This window comes from Mustela erminea, chromosome 6, assembly GCF_009829155.1.
Source record: "Mustela erminea isolate mMusErm1 chromosome 6, mMusErm1.Pri, whole genome shotgun sequence".
In the NCBI taxonomy this organism is placed as follows: domain Eukaryota; kingdom Metazoa; phylum Chordata; class Mammalia; order Carnivora; family Mustelidae; genus Mustela; species Mustela erminea.
In genome coordinates, this window is record NC_045619.1 from 50,711,420 (window position 1) to 50,730,827 (window position 19,408).

Genomic DNA, 19,408 nt, shown 5'->3' on the forward strand with positions numbered 1-19,408 from the left:
TGCTCCCAACCATGGTAGATCTCAGGCTACCCATGTGTCATCATTGAACACAAAGTTGGAAAGAGACACACAGTGGCACACATCATGTATTATTTTCTCCATACAGATCCAGGAAGCACATATAACCTCAAAGGCATCAATAGTAGTAAAGTTCAGTAAAATAATTTGGAAATTATGAGTTTTGTGTGTTACCTTTTTTTTTTTTTTACATAATTTAAGTTTATACACTTTGATTTTTAATAACTGCTCTATTTAACAAAACTTTCTGAAATTTCTGAAAATTTAATAATCTGCTCCAAGTTGGCTCCTATACACCCCAAAATCTCCCTTAATAATCCTTGGGTCTATCTAGCTTTATCCGTAAACAGGTGAATTAAGTGAGTCTTTAGAAACAACTAGAGCTTCTGTTGCACAAATTGGGCTAATTTTATTCAGTTGCCTTTTCGAGAACAGGAAGCTATAAAATTGTTACTGTGGTGTCTGAGTACCCCGCTCTGGGCATTTATTACAGTTCACTGAATTGGTCAGTTTCCTTTGACACAGTTGGTCCTTGACCAGTGGCTAATGCCAGGCTGCTTTGGGTACTAAGAGGAAAAGTTAATGCCATTTGTCTGATTCCTACCCGAATCGTGCACAAGATTTCAGTCTGATATGCTCTGAGCCCTGGCACTCAGCTGTGCTCTGAACTAGCAACAGATTCTACATAGTTTGATAACACCCTGGAAAGGAATCCTGGGGAGAAGAGCCTGACCATACTCGGGGGAGTGAGAACAAAATGAGTTCTCGGAATAGTAGTGTGGGAAATGTTAAGCTATTTAATAACATAAGATCTAGTACTTTTGTAACAAAGGCTCATCATACACAAATTTAGAGTGCAGTGGGCCTGTACTAAAGGATGTAGAAACTGATCATTACTGTCCTTTCCCTCTGAGAGAAAGCAATGACTGAAATGCTCCAAGGGGAAGGATTGCAATTCAGACAAATTGTTTTCATGGTCAACACAGCACACGTGACCTTATTTGCTACTAGTAATTAGCAAAATAACCTAAACTGCATATACCAAATAGTCTAAAATAATGAAGTAATTATGCTATACATCAGGGTTTCGGAAGACAAAATATTCAGATGGCTGAGACAAAAATTTTCTCCCCTTGTTGGGTTTTATTATTTATTTATTATTTTGTTGAAGTCCCCGCACAGCTGCCTCAGCGTCTGACTTCATGGGAAGTAGAAAAACCCAAGTTTCAAGATACTAGTCACATAGGTGGCAAAAGTGTTGACAGAGAAAATGTGATAGTGCCATTGATGACAAAACTAGAAATACCCATATTCCTAAAATGGAGTCAGATATTCGTAAATTAAAAGGAAAATTATCCAAAGATCAAAGGTCTCCAAATCTCAGCATAAAAATAATGCAATCTGGAAAATAATCACTTTCTTCCTTAACATGTAAAAATGAAAGGGTACAGACCATGGTCAAATATCTAGAATGTAGAGAATATTCTAGAGCAGTAGGCTTTGGCCAGAACGTTTCCATTAAATTCCCTAGGACAGAATTTTTCTCACCCAAAGATAAACTTGACTCAACACCCATCCCCATCTTCCTGTACTCAAACTTTCTGCAGTTCAGAAAATATCTTACGGTTATCCCAAGGCAGATTTGAAAGTGCTTATGTCCTGTGCTCATGAGGAAGAAAGCCAGTGAAGTAGTGGAGTGAGTTCTGAAGCAGGAGAATGTAGGATCTGAAGCCACTCTTGGGGTGTGGGGGGAGTTAAATATAGGTACTATAGAGAATTAATCAACACTGGAAAGGACATGCTCCCAAACATGTCATAAACTACAAGCTACGAAGTATAAGGATATTTGGAAACATTTGAATATTTGACTAAACCTTTACATTTTCATCTGTTTGGAAGCATTGGTTACAGTTGGACAAGGGGTACAACAGGAAAAACACAGCCATTCCAGTTTGTAGGATGTGGTTGGAATCCAGCTCCATTACCGTCTAATACCATAACCTCCCCCAGTCCCAGCTTCCTCGCCTGTAAGATGGGAATAATTGTAGCATGACCCTCTGAGGGTTGCCAGGGGACTAAAGAAAGTGGGAATCAAGTCCTCGATGTAGCTGTGTTCAACCTACATGGCCATCACTGGGACCACTGGAGATAAAAATGAAACTGAAGCCCTTAAAGGATGTCGAATATATTCAATAACTATGTGTGAAACATCAGAATATTAAGGAACATAGATGTTTAAAAACTCATGAAGCTTTCTTAATGGGAAAAAAAAAATGATGCCTAGTTAGCAGGTTTTGGGGGCCGATGGAACAAGGCTCTGCAGGAAACACCAGTGGCTGCAGGTTTCCGCTGGGACCGGGAAGTTTCACTTTGCAAGAGGTGCAAAAGTCATTGAAAAGATCTGAGCACTGGTTCATGATTTACAATGGAGTGTACTGAACCAGTTATAACAAATAGCGTTAATCAAAAAAACCCCCAAAACAAAAAAAAAAAAAAAAAAAAAAACCCACCCCAAAAACAAAAACAAACAAACAAAAAAAACACACGAAACCTGAAAGAAAATTAATAAAACACTGTTGGACTGAAGAGAAGATTTTCTACCCTAGTTGTGCTGGCCGTCCAACTTTCTCCCTGCCTGACCTCCAGGGCATGTGTATTTAAAAACGTACTGACATGGGGATCTCTGGCGGCTATTATGCACATCTTAGCTGGAAAAGAGCATGGTATCACGTGTTACCCACAGGGCCCGAAGCTCACACTGAAGTGTCCCCACGGAACCACGTCACACCAGAATTCCGACGAAGAATTGACATCGGTGGCTTGTGGAAACAAGCCATTGTGTTACCCTTTCCTACGGACCACTCATTTATCTTTCTTCTATAAGAGAAATGGATGACATCCTTCCTCACCCTCCCCATTGCTCTCCCTAACATCCCTTTTGAATTTAAAAACACTGATCTGCATTTTTCCTCAAAAACCAATCCGCTTTTGTCCTTTTCCCTGCCCCCCACCTTCCAAAGATGGACCATAAGAAGACGCCCTGAAAATAAGTAACATATCTCTATTAGCATGCCTACACGTCTACTTGTTCCCAAGGAAGATTTCCATTTAAGATACGAATGCTTTCCTGAATTTTCTGGGACCCCTAGAATGAGGTAGATAACGCAACTGGCATGTTTGCTAGTTTGCCACGTTCGTTTCTCTTCCTCAAACACTCGTGTTCTGTCACCGAAGAGAACTCTGACAGCCCGATTTTTTACTTCTTTGCTCTTGCCGAGATCAGGCTTTGGCTCATCAATTCTATGGAGACGATCCCCACGAGGACCCAAGGCGCCCTGTGAAGTCTGACACTGACGAGACCCCTCGAGACGTTCCGGGCGGGCCGTCCCCCCCCAAGTCTGTTCCTTAACGTTCCGTGTTTGTTCCCACACACTCATTCACCACAACCACCAGATACTTTCAGTATTAAATGCCAGCAGGTCAGAAAGATCTCTCTAAATCAGATTCTTCATGCAGGGTTCCTCCAATGTTTAATCAATTAGAAAAACACAGACCTCCCCGCAGGCTGCGGAGCTACTGTAGATCCGCTTATAGGATCTCCGTAGGTCCGACAAAAGCCTGCAATTGGCCACTGACTTACAAGCAGCAGCAAAGGTCAGGAGATCTGCTCCGAGAGACGGCCACGCTGCGCACACACAGAGAAATGTACATTCACAAAAAGAAAGGGGAGGAAAAGACCGAGAGGAAGAAGGGAAAAAGACAAAAAACAAAAAACAAAAAAACAGAAGAAGAGAGAGAAAGAGAAAAAGCACGACACCTCTGACAACAGCAGCTTTGTGACCCCTCTGGTAATGCTACCCAGTTTTGTTTATCGTGAAAAGATCCCATTAATGCCTCAGCCCCATCAAACAGCAGACCAAGTCCATGAATGGCACCTATCAGAGCCCAGGGTAAATCCAATGATTAGAGGGAATTTGCCAAAGGGCCTTTGTAGCTGAGAAAAATGCCTACTCCAGTGAGGAATGCAGAAAATTCCTGGGAGCACAGGCCCTCCTTTGTTGGCAGTCTGGCGGTATTTTGGAGCAAATAAAGGGACAAAAATGGGATCTTAGATGCAATGAACATTTGAAGAAAATGTTTTTCAAAGACTTCCTTGAAACATTTCTTTGGAAAAAAAAAAAAAGATTACTTGATAAAGATGAGCTACAGAATTTGGACCCAAACCACCATTTTATGGAATACTGCACCAACCTGGAGACTCTCCAAAGGAATAGAGTTTCAGTTAGCTCTCCTTTGTCCTGCTGAGTTTCCTGGTTAAACAGTAAGCCACAGTTAAAACTTTGCAGATAAGAAAATACACACATAGACGCACGCACGTTCAACTCACTCCCCTCAAATTTACTGACGGGATAAACTGAGTCTTAGCAACCCACAAAGGCATCGGGCAAGGAGAGGGGATAGCATCTAGGACTGAAATGAGGGGATTAACACAACTCGGGCCAGAACAAAGCATAAAGAATATGCTGAGCTGTCACCGTTATCAAAACGCGCAGACAACCAACCGGAAAGAAAATCTGCCAGGCCGACTGCCTCGGAGGGAGAAGGGAAGTAAAGGTGTAAGGCTCCTAGACACCCGTAAGTCTTGCTCTCGTGGGTTCCGTACACAAGCGTAGTATTTGTATTTATTTACTAAAAGCCCCTAAGTGAAGTATGGCAAGAAGGACATGCCTGATGCCATTTTTAACCACTCGGCAGCCTCGTCTACCAGAACATGCCAAAGCAATGTTAGGCTCACGAAACTTCTCCTAGTGCAGTTTGCCTGAGAAAAACAGAATCTTCCAGTTGTGTTTGTTGAAAAGCAGCCGACACGCTCGAAAAATGAATCAGAACTTGGAGGTGCACTGGTGTTTTAAACCTTAAACCTCAGGTAGTCGTCAGAAAGGCATTTGGGACAACTAAATTTCTCATTTTTCTGAAAAGGTAAGCCACAGCCCCCCCCCCCCACTCCTTCCTAAGGGCCAAACAATTTTAATGACTTTTCTGCACAATGCGCCCCTAAGTGTAATACCTTTCCTCATAAATCTTGTTATAGACTTATTTTATGTTCCATTTTAATGTTTGCTGAGTTGAGGGAGGAGCAAAGTAATAATCATGTAATTCTACTTGAAGGTTTTCCTCCCCTTTCTCGTGGGCTGAAATCTAATAAAATATTATTTATTTGCATCTTTGGACAGCTATTCACTAACATTTTCAAAAGTGCAGTAAAGTGGTTGCAAAGGTGGTGTCTTTACTGCTTTGCAAATGCTGTTCGTTTTATCATATGTTTTAAATGCCATTTTACTGGTATCAGTGGATTTACATTATAAAGCTGTAGTAGGATGCTATTTGGGATACACACAACAAACGCAAGCCTTTGCTTTGTGCTTCTCCATACTTCTGTTTGCCCATGTAACCATATAAAACCATATAAGTCTCCCAGACTTCCCTTCCAAATAATTGAGCATACATAATTGTGGGGTTATTGCATCACTGTTTATGACCAACCTTGCCCTTTCTAAGAGTTACTCCAATAAGTCTCTACCTTGGGGTGTACGCCTATAAAGTTTATACATCTGTGCACCAAAAGGAGAGGTCAATTTTACTTTTGCATCATTAAATATACAGTTTTGCAAGCACTAATGAATACAATACTTTCTCAACGTACCCGATGGCTTAAAAAACAATTGGCATACTTTCCTGATGCATTTTGCAAATTTCCTCCCATGTCTGGACTGAAAAAAAAGGCTTTATTATTAGAGTTCTTATGAATAAAGTGCTTAGTTCTGACCATGTAAAAAAAGATCCATTTGAGAGAAATGTCCAGAGCAGAAATAAATTTAAGCACAGAACAAAATAAATGCTCTCAATGACCCTGATGCAGGATTCCCCATAAATGGAGTGTACCTCTCTACCACTGTAGAGTTCTCTGAAATGGAGCCAAATGCATCAATCTTGGAAATATCTCCTAAAAGATAAGAATGAGCTTGGAAAATAGATCATCAAAGAAATATGCAGAGCCTATAAAATAAACCACACACACCACACACACAATTTTCATGTACCAGATCCTCTTTCACTAATCTAGCAGATGGCAGAAGTTTTAAAACTAGTTTTTTAAACTGCAATCTGATTTTCTATTTAAAGCAGAATCCTCAACATGGTAAGAAATATATACAGGGGATATAATATAATCACTAGGGTCACATAACCGTGCTCATGTTAAGTGGGCCGTGGAAGAGAAGAAAAATAGTAAGAATTGTGAATTCAAAAACATAACACTCGTTGTTAGGAGTATAAATTTTTACTCCTCTGTATCACTTCTTTATAGTACCGTCATCTTAAAAAGAGCATGGATTAAAAAACACCATGCAAGCTAGGTTCTAATTCAGCGAGGGACATTTTGGGGTTACTCAGAGCAAAAACAAACCATGGTAAGCATCAGCCATCCTGGACTCCAAAGAGAGCCTGAGAGTCAGTCAGACCTAAGTCTTGCTTTTTTCTCTCCCTCTTAAGAGACTCAAGCCATTCTAATATCTTCGCCTTTTAATTCCCATCCTCCAAAACCAGAGCAATTAAACTTTTTGCCATTTAGTTGCTGAACGCTTGAAACCACAGCTCTGATTTAGCTCTTTGTCACCAGGGACTTCAAGGCCAGGTAGAAACCATAAAGATGAAGGTCAAATCAAAGAACTTTCTGACCAGCCATCGCTCTGGAACCTTACGATGTTTGCTGCAGAGGAACCTTGTATACAAGGAGGTGGTTTCCAGAACACGCTCTGTTCTGTCACCATTTACAAACACGAACAGAAACCTCTAGGTGCACTCGAGGTGGGGGTAGTACCCCCTCTCCCCTCTGCCCCCCAACCTTTTAACATTTTAAACTGGAGCTCTCTGGAAGAAAAAGGCTTCCCTGTTGAAGCTATAAAAACCGTAACAAAAGAGGCTATTTGCTCTTTGGTTCTTTTCAAATGTATCTGTTTGGTCTGTAAGCATACAAGGCTGGGTTCTGGAGTGCCTTGTCATGGCCGATGTCATTGGGAGGCCAAGCGCCTTGCAGCTCGGCCATAACCCCACTGACTGTGAAGAGCCAGGAGATCTTAATATGAACAAAGTCGATTCTCGCTGCGGCCCCTGAGGTCCTCCTGTCCTAACAGCAATTAGAGAGCCGAGCTGTAATTCCACACCCCTCCTTCACGCAGGACCTTGTCTCCCCTTCTACAGGAAATGGGGGCCGAGTTAGTGGGGCATGACTATAATAGGAATCCGTGACTGTGGCGCAGGGTAGCCATCAGTATAAATCTGTCATAGACACACTCAGAGAGGAAGAGGGACTTCCATACACTGCAGCCTTTACACTTTTTGATGCGGACACAGATTTATGGCACACGGGAAGCAGAGCGCCTTTGAGCCAAAGGGGCCCTGTGAATCAAGACCATTTTGTAAGTTTCCGCCGCTCGAAAGAGCTACACATTTATAATTGTGCTTGAAGTCAGCTCCTTTCCAGCCCCAGGAGGCAGCACCATTTGGTTGAAATAAAACGGAGGACTTTTCCCAACAGCTGGCCAGCTCCAGTTTAAGTTTTAACAACAGGATGAATGGATTGCGGATTGCTGAAGGGATCAAAAAGCATTATGCCAGACTTTTGGAGAGACACTTTCCCTGGCTACATGGTTTGCATGTATCAGAGTCATTCAGGGATGATGAACTCGGCTTTGAAGAGTCCCCTTGCACTGCTCACCCAACACAGATGACTCTTTTACCAAGATCCTTAAACATGATCCAGCTGAGACCTTGAGGACACGTCTAAAAAAAGTTTCAGACAAGAGAAGAGAAAAAGGAGTCCACTAGGAGTAAATGAAACACCAGCCCCGAGTTGGTGTTAATTAATTAAAAACACAATTTCAAAGCATCCTTAATAGAAGACTTCCTCCGTGCAGCCAGTATCTGATTCAGGGAGTGACTCAAGCAATAAAATCACAGTTGGGACGACTCTCGTGGGGCCGGCAGGCCAAGTTCAATATTTTCCCTATGAGGCATGCCTGTACTATAAAAAGAATGTGATGTTTGAAAACGAGTGTCTCTGCTCTGTGCTGGCATTAAAAGCCTTCCCTAGCCCTCCTGCCACATTTCGAGAGTACAGTATGAATCACAATCATGTGGTGAGCCTCTCCTTGCCAAATTCTTTCCCACTGCTACCACGGTGCATTCCCTCGTAGGCTTCTGCCAGCAGCCTCTGTCCCCCGGCCAAGACCATCAGTGCAAGCATCGGCGGAGGAGCAAGCACTCCGCCCACGTCCACCGACAAGGAGGAGACGAGGATGCACAGTATCCTAAAAACCCGTCATCGTTGAACTGACTGAGCGGGAAGGAGGGGTAGAAGTCAGCTGAGAGAGGAAGGCAAGAAGCGGGAAAGAAAGGACGGGACGCAGAGCAGAGCGACTGACGGCGTCCAGAGTGTCATCCCTGGGTCCGGCACGGGAGTAGCTTCTGTAACTTCATGCTCTCACGTACTACTTCTGAGAAGTGATCGCCGGTATTGGGGGTGAAGGAACGGAGAGCCACAGGTACTGGAGAAGTGGCTTGGTGTGTTACATAGCAAAGGGCAGCTGAGCTTGGGCAGGAACTCGAGCTCTTGCCCCTGTTGCTTTCTTCTCTCTATCCTGCCTCCTCTGATTCTGAAGCTCAAGCTCAGAAAAGCCACAATCTGATGCTCTTCTACTGCCTTGATCTTTTTAATAGTCAAGTCACTCTCTCTCTTTTTTTTTTTTTTTTATTTGACAGAAAGAAATCACAAGTAGTCGGAGAGGCAGGCAGAGAGAGAGAGGGAAGCAGGCTCCCCGCTGAGCAGAGAGCCCGATGCGGGACTCGATCCCAGGACTCTGAGATCATGACCTGAGCCGAAGGCAGCGGCTTAACCCACTGAGCCACCCAGGCGCCCCGTCAAGTCACTCTCTTAACTACCACTGTCCCCTAAGTGCACACAATGCCACTGTCAGCAGTACCTGTTTATTAAAATATTTGTCAGCCAGACTAACATCCGCAGACCCAGCTTCCACAGCCATGACCATGGAACCCACCGCAGACCTGACGGAGATCCCCGAATGCCGCTCCATGGTCATAAAGGGAGCTGGGAGAGTGCAGGGAGGGAAATATTATTGTAGTTCAACGTCATGAATCACTACTGATGGAACCACTCAAAGTTTATCCCCTACTTACATCTGCATTTCCTTTGTGTTCATTTATTGCTGTGGTTAACTACAGATTAATCGACTTGCCAGTTTTCTGGCTGAGTCTCCTGTAAGCAAGCCTAGCATTGTCTGGCCCCCATGAGGCAGAAATGGATCACGAAACCAGGAAGCTCCCTGGAGTTACAATGCTTGTTTATCCCAGTCTTCTAAGTGGCCTGTTAGGTATAAGGGTTTAGAATCTCTCTACAGTACTCAGCTGATTTTATCTGTGTGTCTGTATAGTTACTAATTAGATATGTATTTATTACATATTTACAGTAACAGGTCACCTGGACATCTACAGGGTATCTCTGAGCACCCTTGATCCAATGTCAAGATCACTCTGTTGGGAAAGAGGAGGAACAAACACCAGATAACACTGGTAACTCACAGTGCACTGAGGATATTTTGTGGGAATTGTAGAGAAAAGGCTTTTTCTTTTCTGGGACATGAGGGGGAAAACCTGATGGTGTTACTGTGTTACTTACAACAATCAGTCTTATCAAATCCAAATGAAAGAAGTCTTCAATATGTGGGATACTAGAGTTTCTGCGACAAAGCAGTAAAGAAAACATCTAGGAGACTAAAATGGGCACAACTGATACTTCTTTTAAAAGATGTTTCCTATTTTGGATATTTTCGAATAGACTGGAGGACGGTGACGTTAAAATCAAATGTATAATAAGACAAGCTATCAAACTTGTCATCCTTCTGACTAGTCCACATATGGAAGGCAGCTCACTGCTGGTAGAAAGAGCACAGGGTCAGAAGCCAAAGGACCTGAGTAGGAGCGCATCTCTAAAAAGCTCCCGAGTCATCTGTGTTGTAAATTACATGAGATAATCTGATCAAAATGCCTAGAGCACCGGAGGCACGCTCTGTGTATTGGTGAATGAATCAGTGAGTCAAAGGTGTAAGCCAAATTTTACTAAAAGCTTTCTTTTTAAGAAAATATCTGCGCCTCCCTGACAAACTCCATCCTATGCCCCTACTCCACGAAGGAAAAGTGCATTAATAACCTCCTAGAAACAAACTGCTATTTCTTGTAGTCTTTGTGAAGGTGTGTGTGTGAGCCTTTGTACGTGAGACAGATCAAGGGGAAACCCTAAAACCTAATGGGTAATCTAGGAGACACAGAACGCTTCGGGATCAAAGGCAAGGAAGGCATGATTAGGATAAGAAACCCAAAAGCTGTTTTGTTATTTTTTTAAAGCTTACCTATAATAGGCTATGTTGACTACAGATCTTACTAACAAGGACCTAATGATCAGAATCCAAAGAATCTTTACTGTTTAATTAGTTTAACTGTAAAAGGTATGATCTGACTATACGGTTCCCTAAGGTTTTTAGAATTTCAGATTCCAAGCATGAAATACTTTTTGTAATATTCCTCCATACGATGATTCATTGGAATGTCAACTTGAAAAAGAAGAGTCGAGATAAGCGTTCTGTTGCTTTCACAGAACGGGCCTCAGAGCAAGTCACGCAACTTCCGCCTTTGAAATTCCGCACTGCAATAACATGGACTCAGACGGGGCCTGTTGTGGAAGGAGCTCGTTCTAGAAAAAGCATCACTTAAATTGCCAAATAAACAGTGAGGTGATTGGCCTTCTATAATTCTGGGCCACGAAGAGCACACATTACTTTCTAAATGAGCTCAAAGTCATGAAAAATCCCAAGAATTTTATAATCCAACCTATAGTTGGAGGGAGTCTTGTTTACTTCCTCGAGGGTGCCCGAGGAAGGTAAGGATAAAGCAGGAAATGAGACGTTCAACAGGCTGTGCCTTCAAAACAGCCAGAGCGTGTTCAAGATAAGACAGCGCGCGAGACGGACCACTGCCAGGGAGCTCTTGGCTAGGAAACTGACAAGCTCTGTCTGGAAGTTGCTCTTGATTTCAACGGTACACCCAGGGTGGATTTTTGCCTCCCTCCCCAAACACCACTGTGTTGTCTTTTCCTCAAGGTCCCTCTCAGGAATCCACTGCAAGAATGAGGGATCAAAAGAAGCTTCTCACCAGGAGGGGGAAGTAAGACTGTGGGCGCTAGAGAATCTTCAACCTCAGTTAACCCTCAGCTTGAGAGCCTGAGGACGGTCCGGTTTACATTCCACTCGGCAGCCTAACCTCCGAACACTGTGCACCCTTGATGGAGTCCGTGAACATTTTTAAAGAATGGTGACAGTAGAGGAAGAAAGCTAAGATACATAAGCCAAATTTCAGAAGACCGACCTTTTTACGTAGTAATTTACTTTTTTTTTTTTTAAAGGGACATTTCCATGGCATAGGTCTTTGATATCATCAAATCGAATTTTATTTTTATTTCTTTTTATTTCCTAAATATTTATTTATTTGCTTACTTGAGAGAGAGAGTGAGAACGTGCGCCTGCTGGGGAGGAGCCGAGGGGGACTGGGAGGGACAAGCGGATTCGGCGCTGAGCACGGATCCCCACGAGGGCCGCCATCTCCTGACGCTGAGATCATGACCTGAGCCGACACCAGGAGTCAGAGGCTCAGCCGACTGAGCCACCCAGGCGCCGCTCAAATCGAATTTTAAAATAATTTTGAAACGGTGCTTCTCAAGTTATAGCTATAAAAAAAAGTTCTCATATCATTGTTGTGATTATTGTCATTTGACCCAAGAAATGCGGGCGAGGTGTCCTGCCTTGAGATTATTTTTAAAAAGGAAATTGGGTTTGAGATACCTAGAGCGTGCTGTAAGGTGCACGAATGATCCCGCTGCCTCTAAGCAAACTATTTTCCAGCATGTTATTTATTCCCAGGGATTGCAAACATTCCAGATGACATCACCGGGGCTGCTAGTGCACAAGAAAATAAGCAAATGAGACACACATTGGCTCATGTGGCAAATCACTGGGTTTGCCAAATGGAAAAGAACAAAAACGGGGAGGGAAAACATTTTGTTTTCAATCTACAAGGATATTAATAAAACTCAAACCCAGCATTCTGTGGCTACATTTCCCAGGAAGAAGAGTCTCTTCTGGCCAAAAGAACATAACAACAAACTTTTGTATCTAGAAATATGTATCTCGTGATGTCATTTAAAAACCGCTATTTATCACAACTAGGGCTGGAAACATGTTTCTCTGAAACTTGGACACAAAGAACAGACACAGAGAATTATTTTAGGTAGAATTTGTCGAGGACAAATTCTACCTAAAATAATCTGTAGTTCAGGGTAAATCAGTCCAGTGAGGGTAATTTGACCCATTATATGTCACAGCCTAAAATCGAAAGCTTCTCTAGATAAAATTCTAAAGAAGAAATAAACAGCAAGTCATCGCTGATTATAGTGCCAAAAAGACAGGATGAAGTAAGAGAATATAAAAATTTCTTTAAAAAAGGGAAGACTTCCTATGCAAATGTAATTTATAGACACCAGAGAGAAATGAAAAAAAAGCAAACTGCCTATTGCTGATCACCAGTTAAAAGTAGAATCATTTGGAAGGTTTATTACGATTTAAAATTTGTTGGACACTATCGTAAAACAATTCCATTTGGAAATCATCAGTGATTAACAACATGAGTTAACACTTACAAAGCACTTACTATGTGCCAGGCACAGCCTTGTATATCATTAACTCATTTAATGCTCTCAACAGCCCAGGACATTAACATAGTGATCCCCAAACTGGTCTCATTCTGGAGCTGAGGCAGCTCAGGCCCAGAGAGATCAAGAACTTGTCCAAAATCACGCAGGTACTGAAGTATTCGCACCTGTTAATTTAGATGAGGCTAACTAACAAAAACTTAAAGATACTAATAAATAGGGAGACTCTGAAAGCATAACTCCACGAGAACATGAAAAACTGTGAAAGCGAAGTTTCAATTAGTAAAGTCATAATGCCACCCTTATTGGGACCTCTTACTGGGAGGCTGCAAATTACTTGCACAAATGCACAACCTTCCTTAGAGATAAAGGCCAGCAAATAAAGTGTAAGATTTCCCTTGATAGCAAAGGAAGATACACAGGTGTGCTGGTATCGATCCGTCACTCTCAGCTGAGCGGCCACAGTTTGGTAAACATGTTCCTTTTCCCCAAGGGCCACTGGGCCTGCATTCATGGGAAAGCATCCCACGGAATTATTTTTCACAGTTTTTAACCCCTCCCTGAACTGTCCCATTTAAAGGACATGTGCCTACAAGAAAAACCACTGGTGCCTTGATTTGCACAGAGTAGCTGGAAAGCAAGACTGCTTATCGTAAACCGTGTCTCTTTCTGGAAACGTTTAGAATTGTCTCAGCAATCATGCGGTCCAGTCTTTCATATCCAGGGGAGACCGCTCCAAGCCAAGGAGATGAAAGGCACAGGTTAGTATTAGCCTTAAGAGGAAAGCTGGACAGAGCCCCGGGAACAAGAACGTGGGAGCGCTTCTGTGCTGAGGGGCCTGTCCAGGTATTTTACTTTTTTAAGCCTCAGTGTTCTCATCACAAAAGGGGGAAATGCAAGGTTGTTGCAGGTAACAAAAGAAGTAACAAACGGGGAGCACGTGGCACATTCCCTGAGCCCCAGGAAGAGCTCCATCAGTGGTCATTGCTCCTGTTTCATTCCCTTGACTCAGTGACTCGTGAGTGGATAGTATCCCAACTGGATGTCAAGCACCTCTGGAACCGGCGTTGTTACAGGCTGCTTCCTTATTCCTTGCATCGAACCTGGGTCTACCAAGGGAAGATCCCATCTCGTTGGTTGTTTTCCCCAAACATAGTAGTATCCACCCCCTGCCACCTCCTCTTTTACCCTAGAATAATCCTTCAGCCTTTTCTCAGGTGTTTTCCATCAGGACAGAACTTCGAGGTTGACCATTTTAAACGCTCGGTCAGGAAGGCTCAGGGCGCGCTTTCACAAAGGGGATAAACATAGATTCAGGAAGTCTGAACAGCATAGATTCCACGGCTCACATTACCCGCTTCCTCGCTGTTCAAGTCCCGTTCTTCCTGGCAGGGGGAGGAGAGTCTGCCGCTGATTAAACATTGCAGTCACATCAGCACTGGGCAAAACCACATAACCAACCTGATCTGAACTCAAGTACGCTCACCCCTTCCTGGGGCAAGCAGCCCTGTTTTCAAAACCACTTGGACAGCAGATCAGGTGTTTACGAACGACTCCCAATCTGTCCTGCTCCCCTTGTGTCTCCAGTTCCCCTTCAAAGAAGCGGAACCAGCAGGGAGGGAGCCAGGAGGGAGCCAGGAGGGAGCCAGGGCTTCGTAAGCCGCCGGCATTGTGCCAAGAACTCTGTCTACATTCTCACTGAATCTTCCCAGCCACCTTGAGAGGGAGACCAGTATTCTCCTCATCCCCATTTTACAGATGAGCTGGCTGAGGATAAGGAGAGTAAGCATCTTGGCTAGGGTCTCATCTTTAGCATCAAAGCTGCTAAAAATCAAACAGCCCTGTGGACGGGCCCTCCGGAGACCTGGCTTGGCCACTGCCCAGATAGGTCCCATCCTCTCCAGAACTCAGTTTCCCCTCTTCGTGGGGACGCAGCCACTCTTGAAGTTCCCTGCCTGCCTGACATTCTCTGGCCTGCTGCTGCTGCTGCTGCTTCGGGGCAGGCTTCTTTGTTTCTAGGCTCAGCTGCTCTGGCGGGGCTTCCCTGGGCTCTGCCCTGTCTTGTTTTTGCTGCTGGACCTACTACAGACGGGCTCCTGGCAGCGCAGCCCCGGAGCACAGGGGAAGCTTCCTCTTTCGCTCAGTTCCTGGCCGCTTCAGTATGAACAGAAAAGGTGGGCAGGGGCCAACTGGCAGAAGTCATAGAAATAGCAGCGCATGATTCTCATACGAGCAGCGGAAAGGTCGGCATGCAGGACCCCGCCGTCTGCCGAGCTCTTTCATTGACTAAGGTTGCTTTTGGCACGCACCGGCACCAGGGGTTTCCGTGCTCATTTCCCTCCAGTCGGAGCCGAAGGCTTTGGAGGTAACGCTCCGCAGCCCCATGCCAGCAACTGACCGTCCAGGGACAGGAGATGGAGACATTCAACTGCAAAAGCCACCGGGGAACCCACACTCGGATTCTCTCGCCTCATTCAGCAGTGCACAACCTCCCCCGGGGACCTACCGAGGCTCCGGCCACCTCGGAGCACAGGCACAAGGTGTGTGGGTCGAGGATGTGTAAGCAGCCGTGGGCCAGCCGTCCCGACACAGGCGTGGAAGGCACCCCCCCCCACCCCGCCACCACTGCAAGCAGGCAGGCTTCCTTCCCCAGCATGCTGCTCTCATTAGACGTGGGGGTGGGGGGGTGGGGGGTGGGGGAGTGGGGGGTTTGGGAGCGGAGGGAGGGAATGTGTGCAGTGCTGTCTGGGCCCCAGCAGCCAGGGAGATCTACCCTTCAGCCCAGTCCTCCTCTTCTGCCTATGCCCCCCTCCACCCTGGGTCTAGGACAATCCTCTGGCCAGGCCAGTTCCAGTCATAACTAGATCTTTCCACTACTGAGTAGCACACACAGGAGGATTCGTGGGAGTGGTTTTCTGTTTTGTTTTGTTTTGCTACTATTAAGCTAGATTGCTTCATAATCCTTTAAGTGTTTTTTAGCCAACTTTTATTTACATATCTGGGCCAGCAAGCATGTGATTCACTCAAGGATGTCACGGAGGGAAGGCAGATGCTACCGCTGCGGGGTGGGGAGGGGTGCAGAAATCTGATGCTGTTTCACTGAGGACACACGAACAGCTAAGCTGTCACAAGGACAACTATCTTTTGGGCCAACACCACACCAAACTCTCAGCGTCTGGACTCCCTCACAGACAAGAAGAAGGAGCGGCTGAGGTAGGGACACCGATGCAGGGAGTTTTGCTTCTCTCTCTTTCACTCTATCTGCTCCAGGGACAAAGCTTTGGCAGAGCCAGATGCCCCCGGCATCTCTACGTGTGAATGGTGGCAGACGTCTGTCCATTCTCTGTACCACGACCATCCACTTAAAATGTGCTGTCTGCCGGCAACTTAGACACCGTCCGGAAAGCACGCTGCCCTGGCATCCACAGGAGGGAAGTCGGAAGCACGCCCCTAACGGCGCTCTTTCCATGGATAGTGACTGGGTGGTTTCATGGGCTAGAATACTGTTAGACCTATCCAGGAGCTCTTCCTGTCTTTCACCTTGTGACAAGGAAAAAGAGAGCCTGTTACGATTCTTCTCCTTTCTTAAAAATGTATCTGAAGATCCACCAGAAGGTTAAATGGATCCTGAAACATGAGATTTTTTTTTTTTTTTTTTTTAAGTAAAAGGAACCTACACCCTAGGCTTAAAGTCCTGGAATAAGGATCTCTTCCCCAATGAGAAAGCCTTAAACACTAAAATTAACACTTGCCAGGAGATATCAGTGAGGTTCTGCCCACATAGAGTCTGATTCTCAGGCAAAACACACTGCAGCACAGTTGACCTATCTAGCTCCACTAGCTCTCCACCTAGGTATGCAAGTTTAAGCGAGTCGCTTGTCTCTGAGTATGTATTTTATTATCCTTTTTTAAAGATTTTATTTCTTTACTTGTGTATTGAGAGAGAGAGAGAGAGAGAAAGCACAAGTTGGGGGAGGGAGACAAGCAGACTCTGCATGAGCGAGGGGCCCAATCTGGGGCGTAATCTCAGGACCCTGAGATCACGACCTGAGCTAAAATCAAAAGTTGGACATTTAACCAACTGAGCCACCCAGGTACCCCTGTATTTTATTATCTTAATATGAAAGGATTCTGTTAAGGATTTCCAATTTTCCATCTAGCTATAAAATGAAATATTTGTTTAACGCAAGCATCTATTAACATTGTCAATGGCAGCTTTTTAGTTCAATCCTTAAACACAAAGGGCAATAGGGCTTGCCGTGCAGGATAAAAATGTCTCATTGCCGTGACCTCGGAGAGAAATATTTTTAGGAAGTTTTTCTTGCTCTTCTTGGAAGAAAACACCACGTCATCGGGCCCTTTGAGTGAGGCTTGCCAGTGATACAGGACGGGGACGGGGCTTTATTTACTCGCTTTGAACTGAAATGTTTTGAAAGTGTTAGGCTGCTCCTCATGGAAAAATGCCTTTTGCCTCTAACTTTATCTCCAGTGATCAACAGTCAGTGTCAAAGGTTTGTGAATGGATTTCAGAATGTGTAACTGGCACCTCCCATCGTTAGCTGTCTACATTTTTTTTTCTAACCACTTGCATACTTTTGGTCAACCGCTGTAAAATAAACAGCCCTTCCCAAATGTTTTTGTTTTCTTTGACAGCATTGCAATAATTCACTTGGAATGCTGTAGACTAGAATAGCACTTTAATGCTGTTGTAAGACTAGCTTTCTATCACTTGTATTCGTCGAGCTGTTTTTAAGGTAGAAGACGCCAGACTGAAAAGAACATAGAACACTTGGGAAGATGCGTTATGGTTAGATCTTCTTTTCCTATCCCTTCCAAATAGATACACATACGCATATCACCACACTTGTGAATGTCCATCAACAGATGTGTATACGCATACTCTATGTGTATATTAAAAACAATCCTCACCTAATGTGTTCGCTGTTTTTGCGCCTGTACGTTTGTTTTATACTTGAGAAGTACAGCATCTAAATTAAGGCACAGTTTACTGTTCAGCAAAAGATGGTATGAATTCATATTTATTCCTGCCTAGAAAGTTTTAGAAACCAGGCCCTAATACACTCTCTGCTAATTAAGTTAAAATACTCTTTCTTGATCCTTTTTTTTTCCACTCACACACTTACTACAGAAGTTCAGAAAAAAATATATAAAAGCTGGTCAAGAGAGCTTTATTTTCTTTCCTCTTGGGGGGAGGGAGTGGGGATTATTGTCTCAGATTCATGTAACAGAAGTCTCTATGTCTGTTTCAAACGTGGGACGGGACTGTGTGCCCCACAGCCAGGGTAGCTTCCTACAAGACAGCGTGGAGTTTAGACTGTGCTCCACTCTTATCTCAGCCATTCTCCTCTCTGAGAAACCCATCTCTAGTGTGCACAGCATGACTCTTCACCTGCGGTCTACGGCAAGCACGAATGCGTCCTGTCAGCACAGACTTTGAGTTCCGAGGCTGGGGGTCCATCCGCTGGGCCACCTCACCTGTATTCTTTGCAAGCGGTTGGAGCCCAGAAAGTCTGGCTTAGCTTTGGGCTTCTCCAGCAGAGAGCAGTGAAACACTGTCAATAAACTTAATTCTGGAAACCAGAGTAGCTTCCAAGCTAAGAAAATGGCCAAGGCAGACCTGGCAGACTCATCAGAGTTGCAAGCGAACTGGGGAAACTGGGCTTGGAGATTTGAAAAGCTGGCTGTGTGCTGCAAGCTGTGCACAGAGGTGTCGAGACGGACGGAACTGCGTTTATTTAGACATTTAAATGTTAGTCACAGTAGCACTGTGGAGCAAGACGGATGACCCCCAAGAAAAAGCGTACGCTCTCCAACACGAGTTTCTCATTTTGACCACACTATTATTGTATTCTAATGCATGGACGAGGCCACCTTCGCCTGTATTCAACATTATCACAGCTTCAGCTCGGGAATCCCTATCTCAGGCCACCTACCTTGGCAGTTCTGCAAGCATCCCTTGCTGGCAGCGGAGGACCCACTTGGTAGATGAAGGGCAAGAAGCATTGGATGCATATGCATTCCATAGGAGACGTGGTTCCCGAGAGCCATTCTGAGCAACTTGCAAACAGCTTTCTAGAGCTCCAGGGCAAGAGGAGGTTCACAGTGGGGACGTGTGAATGGCGTTTCCAGGTAAAGTGATTTACAAAGTGATTTACGACATTACACATGAGCTTGTTAACAATACCAGCAAAAATGCAAAAACTCCCCCAAAGACCAGCCCTTGGCTGGGTTGTGAATGGGTCCTTCTTCTCCCAGTCAACAAAAGCTGATGACAGAGAATACTAAGGAAGGGAACAGGTTTGCACTAAGCTGCTCTCAAAGAGAACAAATATTTTCACAAAGGAAGTATGAGCATTTACAATCCCATGACGTGAAGTGTGTGATCTGATCTGTTACTTTCCTTGCACCAAAAGAGAGATTTATCCATTTTTTTTTTTTAAGCAAAGCTATCAGAGAGATTTTCTCTGAAGAGATCTAAACCGAACCCAACAAAAACAAGCCGAGTGTTCACTTCCCTCGTTGAAGTAGGAAGTA

General features: G+C 44.4%; 1 protein-coding gene across 7 annotated transcripts in view; it reads right to left on the reverse strand.

The window, feature by feature from the left end:
* The window catches only part of HMGA2 (high mobility group AT-hook 2), a 139,531-nt gene that overhangs the window by 67,049 nt on the left and 53,074 nt on the right, over positions 1–19,408 (reverse strand). Inside the window, exons 4-5 of one of the 7 annotated variants that reach the window (XM_032347139.1) lie at positions 5,723–5,784; positions 4,309–4,328 (exon numbers count right to left, since the gene is read on the reverse strand). The exons of 5 other annotated variants lie outside the window; for them this stretch is intronic. In XM_032347139.1, coding sequence (XP_032203030.1) covers positions 5,731–5,784 — 54 coding nt within the window. In that variant the 3' untranslated portion in view covers positions 4,309–4,328; positions 5,723–5,730. Of the gene's footprint in view, positions 1–4,010; positions 4,329–5,722; positions 5,785–19,408 lie in introns of those variants that run through there. One more of the 7 variants, XM_032347134.1, reaches the window with a different exon arrangement.